We start from the raw sequence: 19,371 nt of genomic DNA, 5'->3' as shown, positions 1-19,371 counted from the left end.
AGATTTTAGAATTGATATTGGAGGCTCGTTAGAAGGGTTCCTAATTTTTAGATTGCTAGGGTTTTTATATTATTTTGGTATATAATTGAAATCACCTCATAGTTTACACCTAATTTATAAGGAAAAGTAAAATTATTCGATTTTTAACTAAATATTCATATTTGGTCATTGGTGTTAATGTCTATTAATTAATATAAAATAATTATGAAGTGAAATTTTAAATTTTATTTTAATAATGGTGAAAAGTTGTGAATTTCTTTAATTATAATTCTTATAACTATTTAAAATTAATTAATAAAAAAAATGCATATTTACAAAAAAAAAAAAAAAAAAAAAAATCAAGGTTAAAGTGTATATTTGAAACTTAAGACTTAAATAGTAACAAAACTAAAATTGTAATATTTTAAAAATTTAGGAAAACTAAATTAAAACTAAACTCATAACTTAAACACTAGAAGTATAACATAAATTAGAATTAAAATTTTTGGAATGCAAGGATTTGGGATGATTTCAAATCATAACTAATTTTGATTGGATAGATTAAAATAGTAAATGATTTGAAATCAATTAACATCCAAAAGCATCGAATTTAAATGGATTTTAAACTAAAAAAATATTTCTTTCCGATTTTACCCCCACATAATCTTTTGTAAGAAATTTTTTATACTACTATAACAGTATAACTAAAACCTTCCAAGATCATTTTTATAGATTTTTATATATATATATATATTATGATAACTAAAACCCTCCCAATCTTCCTATGTTATATCATTTTTGTTTCAGTTCATCTTCTTTCTAATTTCTTCACATTATTTCATCAGGTTAGTTTCTAGTTTGTTTTTTTACTTTGTTAATTGTGGTTCTTTTTACATTATTTTCTTTTATTGATCTTTCGTTTGATCATGATTATGACATTTGTAATTTTTTATTCAACAAGTTAATTTGTTTTAATTAAATAATTTGTTCTTCAAATTTTATGTAATTAATATTGTTATTTGATATAAAAGTAATTTATAATTATTAATATAATCTCCTGCAACATATAAGGGCAAAAAAAGTAAAATCTCATTCTTTCTTTTCATTTCCCGTAAGTATCCAAACAAGAAATTTTAATTTAAATGATCTCAAATCTAAATTATCTCAAGTCATTTAGGATCCAAATAATTTGAAATCATTTCCTGCATTTAAAATCATGTTATTTGAAATCATTTCTGTCAAAATCCTAATGTCAAACAGAGCATAAGGGACTAAAAATGTATTTTTTTAATTATTTATTATTTATTTTATTTTCTTCTATTCTTCGTTGTTGTTATGTCCTTCTCATTTCAAACGGGTCCGCTCCATGGATGACCTAAAAATTAGGCAAAAACAAAAAAAAAAAGTGAAATGACCCAGTTTTTGAAAAAATGCCAAATAATCATTTGCTAACGTCAAATTCCGGTGAAATTACCAAAACGTACTCATGCGCATGCAAAAAAGCAATCTCGTTCTTACTCATCTTGCTCTCTTCTTTTTTCCACTCACAAATCACTATGTCTCTCACTCTCCTCATCTCGCTTTTTGTTTCCTCACTCACAAAATCACTCCTCTCTCTCGCTCTTGCTCATTAAAGTTAGTTGCTTGTATGGACTCGTCATACCAAAGAAGAAGAAGATGTACAAAGGAGAAGAAGCTAGAAAAAAGGTTTCTCGCATTAGAGAAGAAGAAGAAAAAGAAAGAAAAAAAGAAGGATAATATTCTCATTTCATATGGTCATGACATTTAAAATGGACATTTGACATTTTTCTAAAAAAAAATGGGATGTTTTGCCATTTTAGAGAATGTTTTGGGCAATTATCCCTCCAGAAAATGTAGAACCTATCGTCTTTTTCTTCGCGCGCTTCGTGAGTAACCAACGGAAAAATGTGCATCGCTCTGCAATCTTCTCTTCTTCTTCCAAAAACTCAGATTCTCTTCTTCAATCCCAAATCAATTTCTCTTCATTTCTCCAGATTCGAAACCAAGATCCCAAATCTTCCTGTCCGAATAAAACCATTAGCATTCGAATCCGTCAATTTAATCAATTCCTCTGACCCCATAATCGAACATTCTCAATCCCGATCGCATCGGCCTCTTCTTCGCAGTTTTCAAACGTTCAAATCCCTAATTCCCTATATTCTCTCCCAGCGTAAGCATATCCTTGCTGGTTGGCTCTGTAGTATTGTCTCCGTTTCCTCTTTATCCCTACTCGTGCCTAAGATCGGGAAATTTTCTTCGATTATCGACAAGATCGATGTAATCAAGTTGTGGGGTCAGGGTTTGGTTTTGGGGATTTTGGTGTTCGCTCGTTTCGTTGCGAGTTACTGCCAAGAAGCCTTCATTTGGGATGCGGCGTTGAATGCCATTTACGAAATCCGTGTTCGTGTTTTCGAGAGAGTTCTGGCGATGGACTTGGATTTCTTCGAAGGTGGGTCTGGTATTTCTTCTGGCGATATTGCTTACAGGATCACCGCGGAGGCCTCTGATGTGGCGGATACTGTGTATTCTCTCCTGAATGTGAGTGAAATTGAGATCTCTCTTTTTGCACAGTAACTACATGTATTGTGAATTTTAATGAACTGGTATAATTTGAGTTTTTTAGAAATGGAACTTAATCATTTGGTTCTTAACTTTCTAGTTTTTATTTGTAGCTTCATTTATATTACAGACCGTAGTGCCCAGTATGTTGCAGTTGTCAGCAATGGCGACCCAAATGTTAGCTATTAGCCCTGTCCTTTCCTTGATTGCAGCTATGGTAAGAATTGAAAAGAAAGCAGGAGTTCAAATTATCTTGTTTTGATTGTTTCTTTGCAGCGTTTTCTCAGGGGCATCATATGGTGAGTCTGGTTGTCTTTTCCTGATCTCAGGTTATTCCATGTGTAGCTCTTGTCATTGCCTATCTTGGTGAGAGACAACGCCAAATATCTAAAATGGCAAGTCTGAGCATTGCTAATCTTTCATCCTATCTAAATGAGGTATATCTTCACTAAAAGTTTACTCAAGAGTGTATTTTTCCCAGGTGAAATTGTAATCTAAATCATGTTTGTCAATTCACTTCTCAAGACTAATGATTAAGTTATTTTTTTAATCTTTGTGATTATGTAATAGGTCCTCCCAGCATTTCTATTTGTGAAAGCTAACAGCGCAGAGTTTTGCGAGAATATCAGGTTTCAGAGGCTTGCTCACACTGACATGTATGAACGTCTAAAGAAGAAGAAGATGAAGGCTTTTGTACCTCATGTTGTACAAGCTCTATATTTTGTGTCATTATCAATGCTTTGTGTTGGTTTTCTGGTGGTTTCAAGACATTCATTTAGTAGTGGTAGCATGGTTTCATTCGTCACGTCATTGGGTTTTCTCATTGAACCAGTTCAGGTGATACTATGTTATGACAAGAGCTTCTATATGTATTTTATAGTCCAGTGTTTGGTTTTCCTTTTTCTTTTATTCTTTTTTCCTTCTTTTCTTGGTTGAGGTTCTTTTTTGCATAAGTTTTAAGTTCGATCTTCCGAATGTGTAACAATTATACAGAAAATTGGAAAGGCATACAATGAGTTGAAGGAAGGTGAACCTGCCATTGAACGCTTGTTTGAGTTGATTGAGTTCGAACCTACGGTAAATTTCTAATTGATTTTAAATTTATCTTTAGACATACGTTTTTGGCTTTCAGTTTATCATTTTTAGTAATGTATGGAATAAATGATCGCTTTATGAGCTTTCATTGAAGGCAAGCAAGTTTATAACTAGAAAGTTTTATGAATGTCATTTTCTCATTTTTTATGAATGTTGAGAATACCATCTGCAAAGATTAATTTTCTTCCATTGATTTAATGGATAATCTTTGATTATAGGTGACTGAGACATGTGATGCCGTTGATTTAAACTGTCTGAAGGGGGACTTAAAATTTTGTAACGTCTCATTTGCCTATGGGAGCAACATGCCTCTTGTTTTGAATGGATTGAACCTCCATATCAAAGCGGGAGAAACAGTTGCTTTCATGGGACCTTCTGGAGGAGGAAAGACAACACTTGTTAAATTGCTTCTTCGCCTTTATGACCCATTATCTGGTAAATTATTTATATTATAGTCATTAGTTCGGTTTCTCAGATCCCTTTTTTAATAGTTCCCTTTCTGGCTTCAAGATTTCACATTGTTTCCTTTTGTTTTGCCACACACATTCTTTAACCTTTCATGATATAGATATTGTTCTTTCTCTGAATAGGTGAAATACTTATTGATAACCACAATATTCGGACAGTTCGATTTAAAAGTTTGCGGAGAAATGTTGGTCTAGTTTCTCAAGACATGGTGAGCGATTGGTGATTAGTTGTTCATACATTTTGTTGTGATGTAAACAAAAGTACACTGTATGTCAATGCTGCATAGTCGTCCTTGTTCCATGGTAATTACTTCGGGGGATTTTAATTTTGCTTCTCTTATAAGTTTCCAGCTATACGTTGACTTCCCTTTGGAATGTAACCCAAGCTTTCTAAAGTTTTAAAGTTCCAGGCTAAATTTAAAATTTAACCAAATTTATTATTGGAGGATCATACCGATGCTTCTCAGGTTATTATTGTAACAGTACTGACCTTCATCTTGGTTCATCTCTACCAAAGTCAATATAACTCAATCATAATTAGCATGTACTCAAATACAAATGATAATTAGCCTGTACTTCTTCTCATGAGGTATGAGGTTCGAATCTTGGTTCATCCCTTAATTCATTCAAGTAATCAATTGGCCTCTAAGAAATGAATACATGGTGTAATTGTCCATGATTGTGTTAGTAAAAAAAAAAAACTGTCCATGATAACCTTGATGAATTATATGAACATTGGTTCTTGTTTTCAGATCCTTTTCTCAGGAACTGTAGCTGAAAACATAGGATATTATGATCTGACAAAGGAAATCGACATGGAGAGGGTCAAGGAAGTGGCACAAATTGCAAATGCAGATGAGTTTATCAGAAGGTTACCGAAAGGATACAATACATATATTGGACCAAGGGGCTTAACATTGAGTGGTGGACAGAAGCAAAGGCAAAATTTTAATTCTACTTAACTATTATAGGATTCCTCTATCTGGTTCTTGTAATGGGTTAAACTTACCTGTCCTTTAATATGGCAGACTAGCCATTGCAAGGGCACTCTATCAAAATTCATCTATTTTGGTTTTGGACGAGGCGACTTCTGCATTGGATAGCACGTCCGAGTTACTGGTCAGACAAGCTTTGGAGCGCCTGATGGAAAATCATACTGTAAGATGAGAAGCTTAGCTTGTTTATTTTGTTTCTTTTAATTCATGCTTATTTTACTGTAGTTGGATTTTCTGTTGGTTTCTTATAATTTCTGCTTTACATTTGCCTTGGTTGGATTGAATGAATATAATATTAATAGGTGCTGGTAATTGCTCATCGATTGGAAACTATACTGATGGCCAAGCGAGTGTTCATTTTAGATGGTGGGAAGCTCGAGGAGCTACCTCGCTCTGCTATTTCCCTTGGTGATTATAACTCATTGGTGAAAACTGGGTTGGTGATTTGAGCATCATTGTATCATAAAAAATATATATCAACTCTGACATCCGCCAATCTGTAATATCTATTTGTAGCCCAAAAGTTCTTTCATTTCATTTTTCATTTTTTTTACTTAATCTATTTTTTTTTCTCAATTTTACTATATATTTATATTTATTTGTTTTTATATATTTGTTCCATTCCACGTTTATATTCCATAGACTTGGAGTATATTTAATAATGTAAGAGTTATATTATTATTTCATTCCGAGCTATATTTAATAAATTTATGATATATTGTATAAAAGGATTATTTTCAAATAAAAAAAAATGAGCCAACTTATTTATAAATATAGCATAATGCCATTCGTAGTCTATTATTGATGGATAGTGATATTTTGTTAAATATTTTCAATAGTTTTAGTATTTAATATAATTTAAATTGAGAAAAAAGTCTTTAACATACGTGTCAAAGTGTAATATATATAAATGAAGTATATATGTTTGATCAATATATTAAAGCATAGTATATATAATGGATTAATATATATATATATATATATAAATAAAGGAAAAGGGTGTGGAAAAAACTATAAAATTAACATTTCAATTTTGAAAAATTAAATGTTAATCAAATGTGACAACAAAATTTCAAATTTGTGCCAAAATGAGCATAGCTCAATTGGTTAGATGTTTGATTCTCCCACTTTACATATTTAATTCAACACATTTGCAAAAATAAAAAAAATTCAAATTTGTTTTGTTGAAAATGAATCGAAATTACTGGGAATAAGAGGATTAGGGAAAGAAATCATCCATTTTATTATTAAACTTTAATGATAAATTTCGTAATTCAAGTTGTCTTTTTTTTTTTTTTTAAAGATATTGTAATTAAAGTGTGGGGTAGGAAAATCGAATTCATAGTACAAGTATTATGTCAGTTGAGTTACGTTATGGTTGGAAAAAAAAATAAAAGAAAATAAAAGAAAAGAATATGTATTTGATGATTAATTTAATTGTAGTCATAATTTTAATTTTATACAATTGCAGCTCTCTGGTTCTAGGTTTTCTCACAACGAGAAACTTTAGAAAAACGGTGGCGACTTTTGTTCTCCGGCAAGGGGGCTGCTTCGATTTAGCCCATCTTTTTTATTCTACTGTTGGTGGCTCTTGTGGCCATGGAGGCGGATAGTTTGGTGAAGTCAGTAGAGACCATGCGATTGGGAGATTCTGAAAAATTGGTGGTAGATTTTGAAGACGATGATCTTGAATTGACTGATAAACAAATGAAGTTGGTGGGTAAACTTTGACAAAGAAGGCTGTGAATTCTAATATTTTTAGGGCAATGATACCTCGGATATGGGGTGTTGTAGACCAAATGCAAATTGGTGTGGTTGGGCATAACATCTTGAATTGACATTCTCCTTTTTGGGTGAATTTCCATGATCTCCCATTTGCAGGCTTCTCTCGAAACAAGGCCTTATTGCTCGGAAATTTGGTGGGGGCTGTGGATCGAATTGACGCCAATGAAGATGGACAGCTTTGGGGGAAAACTCTACGAGTACGGGTACGGGTGGATGTCACACAACCACTTCGCATGGGAGTTAAAATTCGACTCGGCTCAATGGCAGAGGAGATGTGGATTGTGATTTTGTATGAGAAATTGATGGATGATACGGATAATAATATATCAATCTAAATTAATCAACCAACATTCAGATCATATAAATTATCCAAGACTCAGATCAAATTCTGAGTTTCAAATTATGTGAAATAAACAATTTGTAACCCGAAGCTTAAAAGAATAGATAAACCAATCTAAGCTTTCAAGTAACAAGAACGATAATAAAGTTTAAAGGAAGAGAGATAACATCTGGTTTAGGGAGAAGAGTACAAGAGTTTACAATACTCAAAATGATTTCTCTCATTTTTCTCTCAAAAGGACTAGAGGAAGAAAAATGCTCAGTGTGAGACAACACAAAGAAATCAATTCGAAAACATATGTATATATTTTTTATTTGCTTAAGAAACAAAAACCACTACTGATTTGCATTTTATAAAAAAAAAAATTTCACCACCACAAATTCATTCTTCATCATTACTCACCTCCATGTTGGCCAATGAGAGACTTGCTTAAGAGTTAAGCATAAAACAAAGAAAATGGGCTTTGGTTGGGCTTCATTTTTTCTTAACAATCTCCCACTTGGAGACCAAACAGGCATCATGTCTCCCCTACAACGGTAGCAACTCCTCTCTCTATTCATGAAGAAGTCCAACTGAAGTTGCACACAATTTCAGTTTAGTGACAGGAACAGATTTGGTAAACATATCTGCTAGATTCTGACTTCCTGGAGTCTTTTCAAGCACTAGTACCCCGTTTTCCAAAACTGATCGAATAAAATGATATTTCACCTGTATGTGTTTCGTTCTCGAATGAAACACTAGGTTCTTTGCTAAATGAATAGCACTATGACTGTCACAATGCAATGTCCCTTTTCCTAATTTCAAGCCAAACACTTCTAGAAAAGACTGAAGCCATATCATCTCCTTACTTGCCTTAGTGATTGCAACATACTCAGCTTCTGTAGTAGAAAGAGCTACTATCTTTTGCAGTCTTTTTCTGCCATATGTATCACCTGTCAATCTGCATCAACATAGCCCTGCAGTTTAAAATTTGACTTCTTAAAATGCAGAGCATAATCAACTGTTCCTCTTAAATATTTGAAAATCCACTTTACAGCTTCCTAGTGCTGCTTCCCTAGATTGCTCATGTATCTACTAACAACTCCCACTGCAAGTGCAATGTCTAGTCTTGTGCAAACCATGACATATATCAGGCTGCCTATAGCTGAAGCATATGACAATCTAGCCATGTGATCTATTTCTTGCTTAGTAGTGGGTGAGTGCTCCTTAGATAATTTAAAATGACAAGCTAAAGGAGTACTAACAGGTTTTGCATTTTCCATGTGAAATCGATTCAACAGCTTTTTCACATTTTCTTTTCGTGACAGTGTCAATGTACCATCTTTTCTCTCGATCTTCATTCCCAAGATTTGTTTGGCAACTCCTAAATCTTTCATATCAAATTCTTTAGATAACTCAACTTTTATCTTCACAATTTCTTATTTGTCTGCACCTGCTATCAATATGTCATCAACATATAGCAATAAAATAATGTAAGAGTTACCCTAAGATCTTATGTAGCAGCAGTGTTCTGCCTGACACCTTTGAAATCCACTGTTGCTCATAAAGCTATCAAACTTCTTTTACCACTGTCTGGGAGCCTGTTTGAGACCATACAGACTTCTCTGAAGTTTGCAAACTAGTTTTTCCTGTCCCTGTATTATGAATCCATGTGGCTGTACCATGTAAATTTCTTCCTCCAAATCATCGTGAAGAAATGTTATCTTTACATCCATCTGTTCCAGGAACAGATTCTCTTCTGCCACTATTGATAATATAGTCCTAATAGTAGTTAGTTTAACTACAGGAGAAAATATCTCATTAAAGTCAATACCTTCTTTTTGTTGAAATCCTTTGACTACAAGCCTTGCTTTGTATCTTTTGCTACCATTGGGTTCTTGCTTCATTCTATGAACCCATTTATTCTGCAAAGCTTTCTGTCCTCTTGGTAACTCAGTTAATTGCCATGTATGGTTCATCACAAGATAATCCATTTCGTCTTTCATAGCCAACTCCCACTTGACAAAATCTTCTAGTTGAACCACTTCATCATAGCATTTAGGTTCACCTCTATTAATCAATAATATATAATTTAAAGAAGAAGAATACCTCTGTGGTGGTCTGATAGTCCTGCTAGACCTCATAACTACTATAGGTGGTGTTCTCTAAGCTTCATCAGGCTTAACAACTGGTTCGTTATGTACCACAACTAGTTCCTCAGGTTCTGGAACTGGTTCCTCAAACTCTTGTATTGGTTCTTCAGGAGTAATTGTACTTTGATCTTCACTTTCTGTTGATTTGGTCTCAATCATAGGAAGACTTATCTATTGAGTCTTCTCTTCTTTACTATTATTTTTGTCAGAATCAACTGTTGTTCTGTGTTTGTACAAAACTTTTTCATTGAAGATCACATTCCTGCTTTTAAGTATTTGGTCATCCCAAAACTTATACCCCATATCAGCACCACCATATCCAATAAAGTAACATTTCTTGGATTTGGCATTTGACTTACTCCTGTCTGCAGCATCAATGTGAATGTAAGACACACAACCAAAAACCTTTAGATGAGAAAGGTTTACCTATTTACCGCTTCAGACTTCTTCAGGCAATTTCAAGTCTAGAGATATGGTTGAACTCCTATTGATTAGATAGATTGCCGTGTTGATTGCCTCTACCCAGAATGTCTTAGGCAATCCTGCATGTAATTTCATGCTTCTGGCACGTTCATTTAGTGTCCTGTTCATTCTTTCAGCCACACCGTTCTGCTGTGGTGTCCCTGAAATGGTCTTTACCATCACAATTCCATTGTTTGCATAGTACTTTTTAAATTCTCCATCAACATATTCACCATCATTGTTTGACCTCAAGTTTTTAACTTTCAAACCTGTCTCATTCTCAACCATAACCTTCCAAGATTTGAAAACAGAGAAAACTTCAGATTTATATTTGAGAAAATAAGTCCATACCTTCTTGCTTGAGTCATCAATGAAGGTCACATAATATCTGGAACTGCCAAGAGAAGATACTTCAGAAGGCCCTCACACATCTATGTGAACTAACTCTAACTTTTTTGTTTTCGCGTTGCTTCTATCTTTGAGAAACTAACACGCTTTTGCTTCTCAAATACACAACTTTTACATAACTTGTGTTCAACTGCTTTTAGTCCCTGTAACTTTCCTTCAGAGTGAAGAATTTTCATACCTTTTCCACTCATATCTCCCAGTCTGTTGTGCCACAAATCAGTCTGACTCGAACTATCAACAACGACCACCATATTCTTGTCATTGTTGTTGACATAAAGAGTTCCTAACTTGCTTCCTCGCGCGATTACTATAACACATTTGGTAACCTTTCAGTTTCCTTTGCCAAAGAACACGTCACATCCTTCACTGTCTAATTGTCCTATAGAAATAAGGTTTTTCATCATATTTCGAACATGACGTACCTTGCAAAATTTCCAAATTGAACCATTTGCCAATTTTATATTCATGTCACCAATCCCAATAACGTCCAAAGGTTCTCCATCAACAAGATATACTTTTCCATGATTTCTTACAACATAATTTTCCAAAATGTCACATTGACTAGTAGTATGAAGTGACGCACCTGAATCCAACACCCATATATCGTGAATGCTCTCAACTGCCAAAGTTAGAGTATCATGAATTTCATCGATAGCAATATTTGCACCAGTTTCATTCTCCTCACTCTATTTTAGATCTTTGCAGTTCTTTTTCAAGTGTCCAGTCTTACCACAGTTCCAACACTCAAACCTACTATTTTTGGACTTGCCTCTGTTGTATTTCGATTTGCCTTTGTTGCCATGAATTTTTCTATTATTCCTTCCTCTATCCACATTCAATGCTGAACTAGAAGTAGAAGCAACACTTGCATCCTTTCTGTGAATCTCTTCTGCGAGCGCAAAATCTCTAGCCTGTGAAAGCTGCAATTTCTCTTAATCTCTAACCTGTGAAAACTGCAATTTCTCTTTACCACATGAATTAGAAAGTGTGGCTTTCATGGTTTTCCAACTATCAGGCAATGATCTCAACAACAATATTGCATTTACTTCATCAGAAAATTCTAATTCAACAACATCCAATTTGTTTATCAACAAATCAAATTCATTTAAATGAGCAGTGACTGATGTACCTTTCGCCATTTTCAATTAAAGAATTTTGTTGCGAGATACACCTTGTTGTTTACTGAAGGCTTTCCATACATGTTAATAGAGCCCTCATCAGTCCGGCTATGGTTGTCTCCTTCGGTACACTGCTTTGCACATTTTTTGTAAAAGTTAGGCGAACAGTCCCCAACACATTTTTGTCCAATTTCTTCCATTCGCTTCTCCCATGTCATCTGGTTTTCCTTCCAATGGCAAATCCAATTCTTTGGAATGCAAGTAATCTAATATCTGACACTTCCAAAATGAAAAATCTAATCCACTAAAAATAACCAATCTTTCATCTCTTTCTGACATCGTTCTACAATTCAATCAGCTCTGATACCACTTGATAGGAGATAATAATATATTAATCTAAATTAATCAACCAAAATTTAGACAATATAAATTATCCAATAGACCCAGATCAAATTCGAGTTCCAAATTATGCGGAATAAACAATTTGTAACTCGATAGCTTAAAAGAATAGATAAACTAACCTAAGCTTTCAAGTAACAAGAACGATAATAAAGTTTAAAGGAAGATAATACTTGGTTTATACTGGTTCACCCAGTATGGCCTACGTTCAGTTCTCTGCTATCGATGCAGGTTCCACTAAAATAGTCAGGGAGTAGGGAGTAGAGTACAAGAGTTTACAATGTTCAAGAATGATTTCTCTCACTTTTCTCTCAAAAGAACTGCTCACAAATCACTCTTACAAAGCTCACAAAACTCTCAAAAAAGGAAGAAAAATGCTCACTGTGAGACAACGCAAAGAAATCAATTCATATATATATCTTTATTCTTTTAAGAAACTCTCGGCACACGGCTGGTTTTAAAAAACCACTATTGATTTGCATTTTATAAAAAAAAATTTCCACCTCCCCAAATTCATTCTTCATCAATACTCACTTCCATGTTGGCCAATGAGAGACTTGCTTAAGAGTTAATGTTAGCAACTCAAAACTGCAAATTGGTATTTGAGTTGGTCTAGTCAATTTCTAGTTTCTAGGAAATAGTTGAAGTTATTTTTAGTTGTAGTCAAATCTAAGTTTCTATTCTTGTGGAGTTAGTGGGATTAGTTGCTAACGTTGTGGAATCTACTTTTAGACTTAAGATATGTATTTATATGAAGTTTTCTAGAATGAAATTTACACACTTCCCATTTTTTCATTTCTCTCTCATTAGTTAGAACAACAGTGGTATCAGAGCCCTCAATTCTTAAGGGATCTGTGAGTGAGAATCACTGAAATATCTTCGAGAGAAACTGAGTGATACACCTGTGAGAGTTGTTAGAGATGGAATTAGGATCAAACAGTCTTTCATCATTGGCTCCACCTGTGTTTGATGGTGAAAACTACTAGATATGGGCTATCAGAATGCAAGTCTACATGGAGGGTTGTGATTATTGGGAAGTAATTGAGCAAGACTATGGGATTGTTCCACTTCCTGATAACCCAACAATACATCAGATCAAGACTCACAAGGAGAGGGTCACTAAGAAGGCAAAAGCTCGAGCTTGCCTATATGTAGCTGTGTTTCCCACCATATTCAATAGAATTATGGCCTTGAAGTCGGCAAAGGAGATCTAGGAGTTCCTCAAAAGTGAGTATGAAGGTGATGAGAGGATTAAAGGCATGAAAGTGTTGAACTTTGTACGAGAATTCGAGAGAATACAAATGAAGAATTATGAGTCCATTAAAGAGTACTCAGATAAGTTGATTGGGATTGCTAACAAGGCAAGAGCATCAGAAACCAATTTATCTGACAATAGATTTGTTCAGAAGATTCTAGTTTCAGTACCTGAGAGATATGAAGCAACCACTACTTCCTTAGAAAATACTAAAGGCCTCTCAAACCTCAAGGTGATAGAAGTGGTTAGTGCTTTTCAAGCACAAGAGCAGAGGAGGTTGATGAGACAAGAAGGAAGCATTGAGCGGGAATTGAAAGCTAGAGTGCAGCAGGGAGAAGGTGGAAGAGAGAAGAAGGGGAAAGGGAAGAAGGGAAGTGGTAGCAGTAACTCAGAGTCTGCTGCAAAGGATGCTGGTAGTACATGCAAGCACTGTGGGAAGCAGAATCATCCACATTTCAAATGCTGGAGAGGGCCATATGTGAAGTGTAGAAGATGCCATTTATTGGCGCACATTGAACGATTCTGTAAGGAAGCAAAAACTCAATAGCAAAGAGAAGCACATGTTGTAGTACAACAAGAAGAAGATCAACTCTTTGTGGCTACTTGTTTCTCATCAGTCACTCAATGTGATGCTTGGTTGGTTGATAGTGGGTGTACCAATCACATGACAAGTGACAAAGAGTTGTTCAAGGACCTTGACAAGTCATTCAAGTCAAGGGTAAAGATAGGAAACGGTGAGTATCTAGAAGTAAAGAGGAAGGGCACAGTGTCAATAGAGAGCTGTGTTGGAACCAGGTTGATTACTAAAGTGTTGTTTGTCCTTCAAATTGATCAAAACTTATTAAACGTTGGTCAATTAGTAGAGAAGGGATTCAAAGCGTTGTTTGAAGAAGGAAAATGTCTCGTTTCTGATTCCAATGAGAATGAGCTATTCAAAATAAAGATGCAACACAAGAGCTTTTTGTTGGATCCACTCGAGAAGGAGCAAATAGCTTTCAAGTGTCAAGTGAATGACACTGAGTTATGGCTCAAGAGGTTGAGTCATTTTCATTAGAAAGGGTTGCAGTATCTGCAGAAGAATGAGATGGCAGTAGGAGTACCAGTTCTAGAGGAGCTGAAAACAAACTGCAGAGCTTGTTTAACAGGGAAGCAAGCAAGGCTGCCTTTTAAGAAGTCACGATGGAAAGTAACTGAGAAGTTGCAGCTCATCCACACTGACTTGTGTGGACCTCAACCAACTCTCTCACTAAATGGTAGCAGGTATTTCATTATCTTTACTGATGACTATACCATAATGTGTTGAATATATTTCATGAAGCATAAGTCTGAAGTAGCTGAGTGTTTCTGAAATTTAAGAGATGGGTTGAGAATTAAAGTGGCTGTAAGATTCAGGTGGTGAGAACTGATAATGGGTTTGAATATACATCGCAAAGGTTAAATTCCTTCTATGAAGAAGCTAGGATAGAGCATCAACTCACTGCTCTATATTCTCCACAGCAAAATGGAGTCAGTGAGAGAAACTGACAAGATGTTTATTGCATGAGAAAAACTTGCCAAAGGAATTTTGGGCTGAAGCAGCAAACACAGTAGTCTTTCTATTGAATAGACTACCTATGAGGGTATTAGAGAAGAAGATACCTTATGAAGCTTGGTTTGATACTAAACCAAAACTGACAAATTTGAAGGTGTTTGGCTACTTTCGTTTTTTTTTTTTTTTTTTTTTTTTTTTATGTTCCATAGGTGAAGAGAGACAAGTTGAGTGAGAGGGCCGAACTAGGAATCTTTGTAGGCTATAGCATGGTGTCCAAAGCCTACAAGATCTATCAACCTCACACAGAGAAGATGGTGATTAGCATATATGTTCAGTTTTTGGAGGATGAGGAGTGGGATTGGACAGAAAAAGAAAAGGTGAAGCAACAAGAAGTCTCTCTAGATCTTGATGAATTAGTTGATGATGCACCAACCAGAGGGATGAGACTATTGAGGGAGGTGTATGAAAGTAGTGTAGCTGCATTAGAGCCTGCAGGATATGAAAAAGCTAAAACAGATACCAAGTGGATGAAGACAATGAAGGAAGAGTTGAGTATGATAGAGAAAAAAAATACATAGGAGCTGGTGGAGAATCCTGCAGATAGGAAAGTGATTGGAGTCAAATGGGTTTTCAAAACCAAATTGAACCCAGATGGCTCTGTGAACAAGCTCAAGGCTAGGTTAGTGGTAAAAGGGTATGCACAAGTCTGAGGAATTGATTTTTCTGAGACTTTTGCACCAGTTGCAAGAATGGACACAATCAGATTGCTACTGGCTGTGTCAGCCCAACATGGATGGAAGGTGTATCAGCTAGATGTGAAGTCAACATTCCTAAATGGAGTGTTAGAAGAAGAGATCTATGTTGAGCAACCAGATAGATTCATCATACCAGGACGAGAGCAAAAGGTTTATTTGTTGAAGAAGGTTCTCTATGGGTTGAAGCAAGATTCTAGGCATGGTACAACAAGATGGATGATCACTTGTTGAACCTGGGTTATGTGAAGAGTCTAAGTGAATCCACACTGTATGTGAAGAAATCAAGTACTGCTATTGTGATTGTATCTCTCTATGTAGATGACTTGCTAGTGACAGGAAGTGATGTTCAGATAGAGATATTCAAACAAGAAATGATAAAAGTATTTGAGATGACTGATCTAGGTCTGATGCATTACTTCCTAGGTATGGAGATTTAGCAAAGGCAGAATGAAATGCTCCTTTGTCAGAAGAAGTATGTAAGAGAGATATTGAAGAGGTTCAATATGGAGAAGTGTAAGAGTGTGAACACTCCAATGATTCAAAAGGAGAAGTTGTAAAAGGATGATGGAGAGGAACTTGTTGATGAGAATGTGTACAGAAGTCTAGTTAAATACCTCATGTATCTCACATCCACTAGGCCTGACATTATGTACACTGTAAGTGTCTTATCTAGATTTGTTCACTATCCAAGCAAGAATCATATGGTTGCTGGAAAAAGGGTTATGAGATATCTAAAAGGCATACTATCTTTTGGGATCAAATTTGGTAAAGTTGAAAATTTTGAGTTGCAAGGCTACTCAGATAGTGATTGGGCTGGGTCATTAGATGATATGAAGAACACCTCAGGCTATTGTTTCACTTTTGGCTCATGGCGTTTCTCATGGTGTTAAAAAAAGCAAGATATAATGGCTTAGTCAACTGCAGAAGCTGAGTTCATTGCAGCGACGGTAGCAGTCAACCAAGCTGTTTGGTTGAAGAAATTTATGCATGACTTGCATCTGAAGCAGGAAAAGTGTGTGAAGGTGTCTTTGGATAATCAAGCCACTCTAGCCATTTCATTGAATCTAGTTTTTCATGGAATGACCAAACATTTTAAGATCAAGTATTATGTTCTGAGAGAGATGCAGAAAGAAGGAGAAGTGTAGCTGGTACATTGCAGCTCAGAAGAGCAAATAGCTGATATCTTCACTAAATCTTTTTGTGTGAGTTGTTTTCAAGCTCTTAGGAGCAAATTAGGTGTTTGCAGTATTTGAGTTAGGAGGATGTTAGTAACTCAAAACTGCAAATTAGTTTTTGAGTTGGTCTAGTCAATTCCTAGTTTCTAGGAAATAGTTGAAGTTATTTTTAGTTGTAGTCAAGTCTAAGTTCCTATTCTTATGGAGTTAGTGGGATTAGTTGCTAACATTGTGGAATCTATTTTTAGAATTATATGTATTTATATGAAGTTTTTTAGAATGAAATTTACATACTTTCCATTTTTCTCATTTCTCTCTCATTAGTTAGAACAATAGTTAAGCATAAAGCAAAGAAAATGGACCTTGGTTGGGCTTCATTTTTTCTTAACACCCAATTTTTGCCATAATTGTGGAATAATAGGACATAACTTTCAGGATGTGAGGCTATTGAACATTCATTAGGTGACGAGCTAGAGTATGGATCGTGGCTCCATGCGTTGGGATCTCACCGTGCAAAAACCGGATGAACCACGGGATCTGGGCAGACGGGGAAGGGACACGGAAGAGGGGAGGCCGGTTTCACTCAGGGTCGAGGACAGGAGGGGCAGCGACGACCAGATCTGACGAATAGAGGAGGCTTGTCGGCATTGGGTAGCGATTTGCACAAGAATGGAGCGAAGGTGGACGATCTGGGAGAGCTGGTTCTAGATCTAACGGAAGAGGACGATGTGGCAGAGATGAAACTGACGGCAGAAGGCAGCGCGAAGAAGCAGTCTGTTGCCGAGGAGGTTGTAAACGGAAAAGCGGCAAAGATGACGGCGGACGGTGCCGAAGTGGTTGGAGCGAGTTTGATTGTAGAGAAGGCTGGAGTGGAGGCCTCGTCAGGGGAAAATTTTAAAAATTAAAACGTTTTTTTATCTTATAAAACTAGATTTTTTTTTTTTTTTTTTTTTTATATATATATATTTTTAAAAAGATTTTAGTCTAAAACTCAACTATTTCCAATTTATCGATTATTTGGGGCTTTCTCGGCATCGAAATTATATAGATATTAATCTCGAGCAAAATAATACCAAGATTCTATATATCTGAGCTTTCTCGATGATATTTCAGGCATAATTAACACCGAAATTCTATATATTTGAGCTCTCATTGAAATCTCGGGCATAATTAATATCCAAAAATTCATATATTTGAGCTTTTTCGATAGAATCTCGGGCAGATTAACACCAAGATTCAGTATATATCCCAAATCTTACCCAATTTTTTGAAAATTTTTATCTTTCACAAAATTTAATAATGTTGAATCAATTTGAAAAATCTATTTTGATAATTGGAAAACCTATTTGGAATTTTGAAAATTCATATAATTTTCAAAAACATAAATTGTATTAAAGACTTGAAAAATTATATAATAATTTGATATAATATTCAGTAAACATAACTTAATTTGGGAAAAATTTAAAAATAATATAAGATTGGGGAAGATTATATAAAAAATAGCAAATCTTAATCAGATATACCAAGAAGGCCCAAAACAATCGATAAATTAGAAAAAGTTGATTTTTTTTAACTAATTCTGGGTGATCGATCTCGCCCGAGATGGACCGAGAGAAACTATTTTTACGAGTTTTCAAAAAGCGTGTTAGTTTTTTATGGTGAAGCCTAAACATGCGATTTCTGACAATTTTTCCTCCTTGGGTCGTGGTGATGCGATCATACCATGTGATGAAATTGTTGGATCGACACCATCACGCAGCGGAAGAAAACATGATCCACAAGCATTCTAATTGATTAATTTTGGCATAAAAGAAACGTGCTAAAACAGAGTTTAATGGGTTTCATGAACATACCTTGGCCGAAACATTGAAATCTCCATTTTCCAGCTGCGAAATCCTCCAAATTCTTGTGTAGACCACCACAAGATCTTCTACTATCCTCTTGGCTCTAGATTTTGTTGTGGGGGAATATGGAGAAAGCTCACTGAACCAACCCATTTAAGAACACCTTCTTCTCCGAATTTTTCAGCAAAAATTCAATTAGTTCATCATCATTTTCTTCACACTAATCTCTTCAATATATTGCAGACTATCATACAAAGAGATGTACTGCATGAGATGCAGCTCATGCTTGGAGTAAACCAAAGGAAGAGGTGGGTTCCTTGTAAGCTAGTTGAAGATGAACATGAAAAACTCATTTTTCAATTTTGTGTAATTTTCTATTTCCAAAATCTATTTTGATTTTGAAATCATATTTTATTTCTAAAATCAAAATTTATTAATTTTACAAATTAATTTCATAAATTAATGTTCTAAAAAATTAATAAATAATTATTTAAAGAATTTAAATAATTTTAATTAATTTAATATCCAATATTAAATTAATTTTTACACAAATCCATCTTCATATATTTAAATCATATTTAAATATATTTTTTCAATTCCGTTTGATTTTAATTTGAACGTTTCAAATTAACTTATCAGGCTACTCTAGAACTAATCCATTTCCGAGCTAGTAGGGGGACCTCATGAACTTACAGATCATGGGCTCTAACGATCTGAGATTAATCGGCTAAATTCATTAGACCGATCTAACCCCCATTCGTTAACTAATGGGTCACTCCACTAAAGCCCATAGTTGAACTCCCTTCACTGTAGATATATTATGTCCACTCGATATAACCATGATTAGTAAGTTAACTCTTCACAAGTTGTTCGTAATAACGGTTGGGTCAAACCTCTTTATGTTTTTTCTTAGGGAACTTTAGATCCAACACATTCACTACAAGAATTTTGCCTTGAATGTACCATTTATGCACATTCCCAATAAACACGGTTAGTTGAATATGAATTCTTATCACATTTTCACTTTCAATCCTTTGTCTTAAACATTTTT

The 19,371-nt window shown here is 34.9% G+C and overlaps 3 protein-coding genes and 1 long non-coding RNA gene across 4 annotated transcripts; 3 read left to right on the top strand and 1 right to left on the bottom strand.

Annotated features, from left to right (window-relative positions):
- The first annotated feature begins 1,734 nt into the window (after nt 1-1,734).
- Nucleotides 1,735-5,726, top strand: ABCB29 (ABC2 homolog 12). The gene is made up of 10 exons (XM_039050445.2): nt 1,735-2,538; nt 2,690-2,776; nt 2,889-2,996; nt 3,130-3,396; nt 3,553-3,636; nt 3,873-4,089; nt 4,245-4,330; nt 4,874-5,061; nt 5,150-5,279; nt 5,419-5,726. Exons 1-10 carry the CDS (start codon nt 1,906-1,908, stop codon nt 5,563-5,565), a joined length of 1,947 nt encoding a protein of 648 aa, XP_038906373.1. The 5' UTR covers nt 1,735-1,905; the 3' UTR covers nt 5,566-5,726.
- A 791-nt stretch (nt 5,727-6,517) lies between these two features.
- On the bottom strand, nt 6,518-7,080 carry LOC150032862 (uncharacterized). The gene is made up of 2 exons (XR_016524708.1): nt 6,890-7,080; nt 6,518-6,812 (listed from the first exon to the last, which is right to left on the bottom strand). It is a non-coding gene; the product is annotated as an uncharacterized LOC150032862 (long non-coding RNA).
- LOC120091792 (uncharacterized) lies at nt 6,700-7,186 on the top strand. The gene is made up of 2 exons (XM_039049910.2): nt 6,700-6,832; nt 6,998-7,186. The coding sequence occupies exons 1-2, from the start codon at nt 6,716-6,718 to the stop codon at nt 7,184-7,186; spliced, it is 306 nt and encodes a 101-aa protein (XP_038905838.1). The 5' UTR covers nt 6,700-6,715.
- Nucleotides 7,187-13,679: 6,493 nt separating this feature from the next.
- Nucleotides 13,680-17,381, top strand: LOC150032861 (uncharacterized). Its single transcript, XM_090307057.1, has 8 exons — nt 13,680-14,021; nt 14,070-14,275; nt 14,392-14,521; nt 14,756-15,098; nt 15,288-15,503; nt 15,620-15,724; nt 16,226-16,368; nt 17,022-17,381. Exons 1-8 carry the CDS (start codon nt 13,680-13,682, stop codon nt 17,379-17,381), a joined length of 1,845 nt encoding a protein of 614 aa, XP_090163183.1.
- Nucleotides 17,382-19,371: the final 1,990 nt, after the last annotated feature.

Source organism: Benincasa hispida, chromosome 11, assembly GCF_027475165.1.
Source record: "Benincasa hispida cultivar pf3 chromosome 11, pf3_genome.v1.1, whole genome shotgun sequence".
NCBI classification, from domain to species: domain Eukaryota; kingdom Viridiplantae; phylum Streptophyta; class Magnoliopsida; order Cucurbitales; family Cucurbitaceae; genus Benincasa; species Benincasa hispida.
Note: the sequence above shows the minus strand (reverse complement) of the source record. Positions and strands in the feature narration are given on the sequence as shown.

What these genes read in the sequence shown, in the direction of transcription:
- LOC150032861 (XM_090307057.1), top strand. Translation starts at nt 13,680, where the DNA reads ATGACAAGTGACAAAGAGTTGTTCAAGGACCTTGACAAGTCATTCAAG. An exon ending in TCTGATGCATTACTTCCTAG is followed by an intron (nt 15,725 to 16,225) that starts GTATGGAGATTT and finishes AGTCAACTGCAG; the next exon opens with AAGCTGAGTTCATTGCAGCG. An exon ending in TAGCCATTTCATTGAATCTA is followed by an intron (nt 16,369 to 17,021) that starts GTTTTTCATGGA and finishes GGATCTGGGCAG; the next exon opens with ACGGGGAAGGGACACGGAAG.
- ABCB29 (XM_039050445.2), top strand. Translation starts at nt 1,906, where the DNA reads ATGTGCATCGCTCTGCAATCTTCTCTTCTTCTTCCAAAAACTCAGATT. An exon ending in CTGTGTATTCTCTCCTGAAT is followed by an intron (nt 2,539 to 2,689) that starts GTGAGTGAAATT and finishes TTTATATTACAG; the next exon opens with ACCGTAGTGCCCAGTATGTT. An exon ending in TTCTCATTGAACCAGTTCAG is followed by an intron (nt 3,397 to 3,552) that starts GTGATACTATGT and finishes ACAATTATACAG; the next exon opens with AAAATTGGAAAGGCATACAA.
- LOC120091792 (XM_039049910.2), top strand. Translation starts at nt 6,716, where the DNA reads ATGGAGGCGGATAGTTTGGTGAAGTCAGTAGAGACCATGCGATTGGGA. An exon ending in CTGATAAACAAATGAAGTTG is followed by an intron (nt 6,833 to 6,997) that starts GTGGGTAAACTT and finishes TCCCATTTGCAG; the next exon opens with GCTTCTCTCGAAACAAGGCC.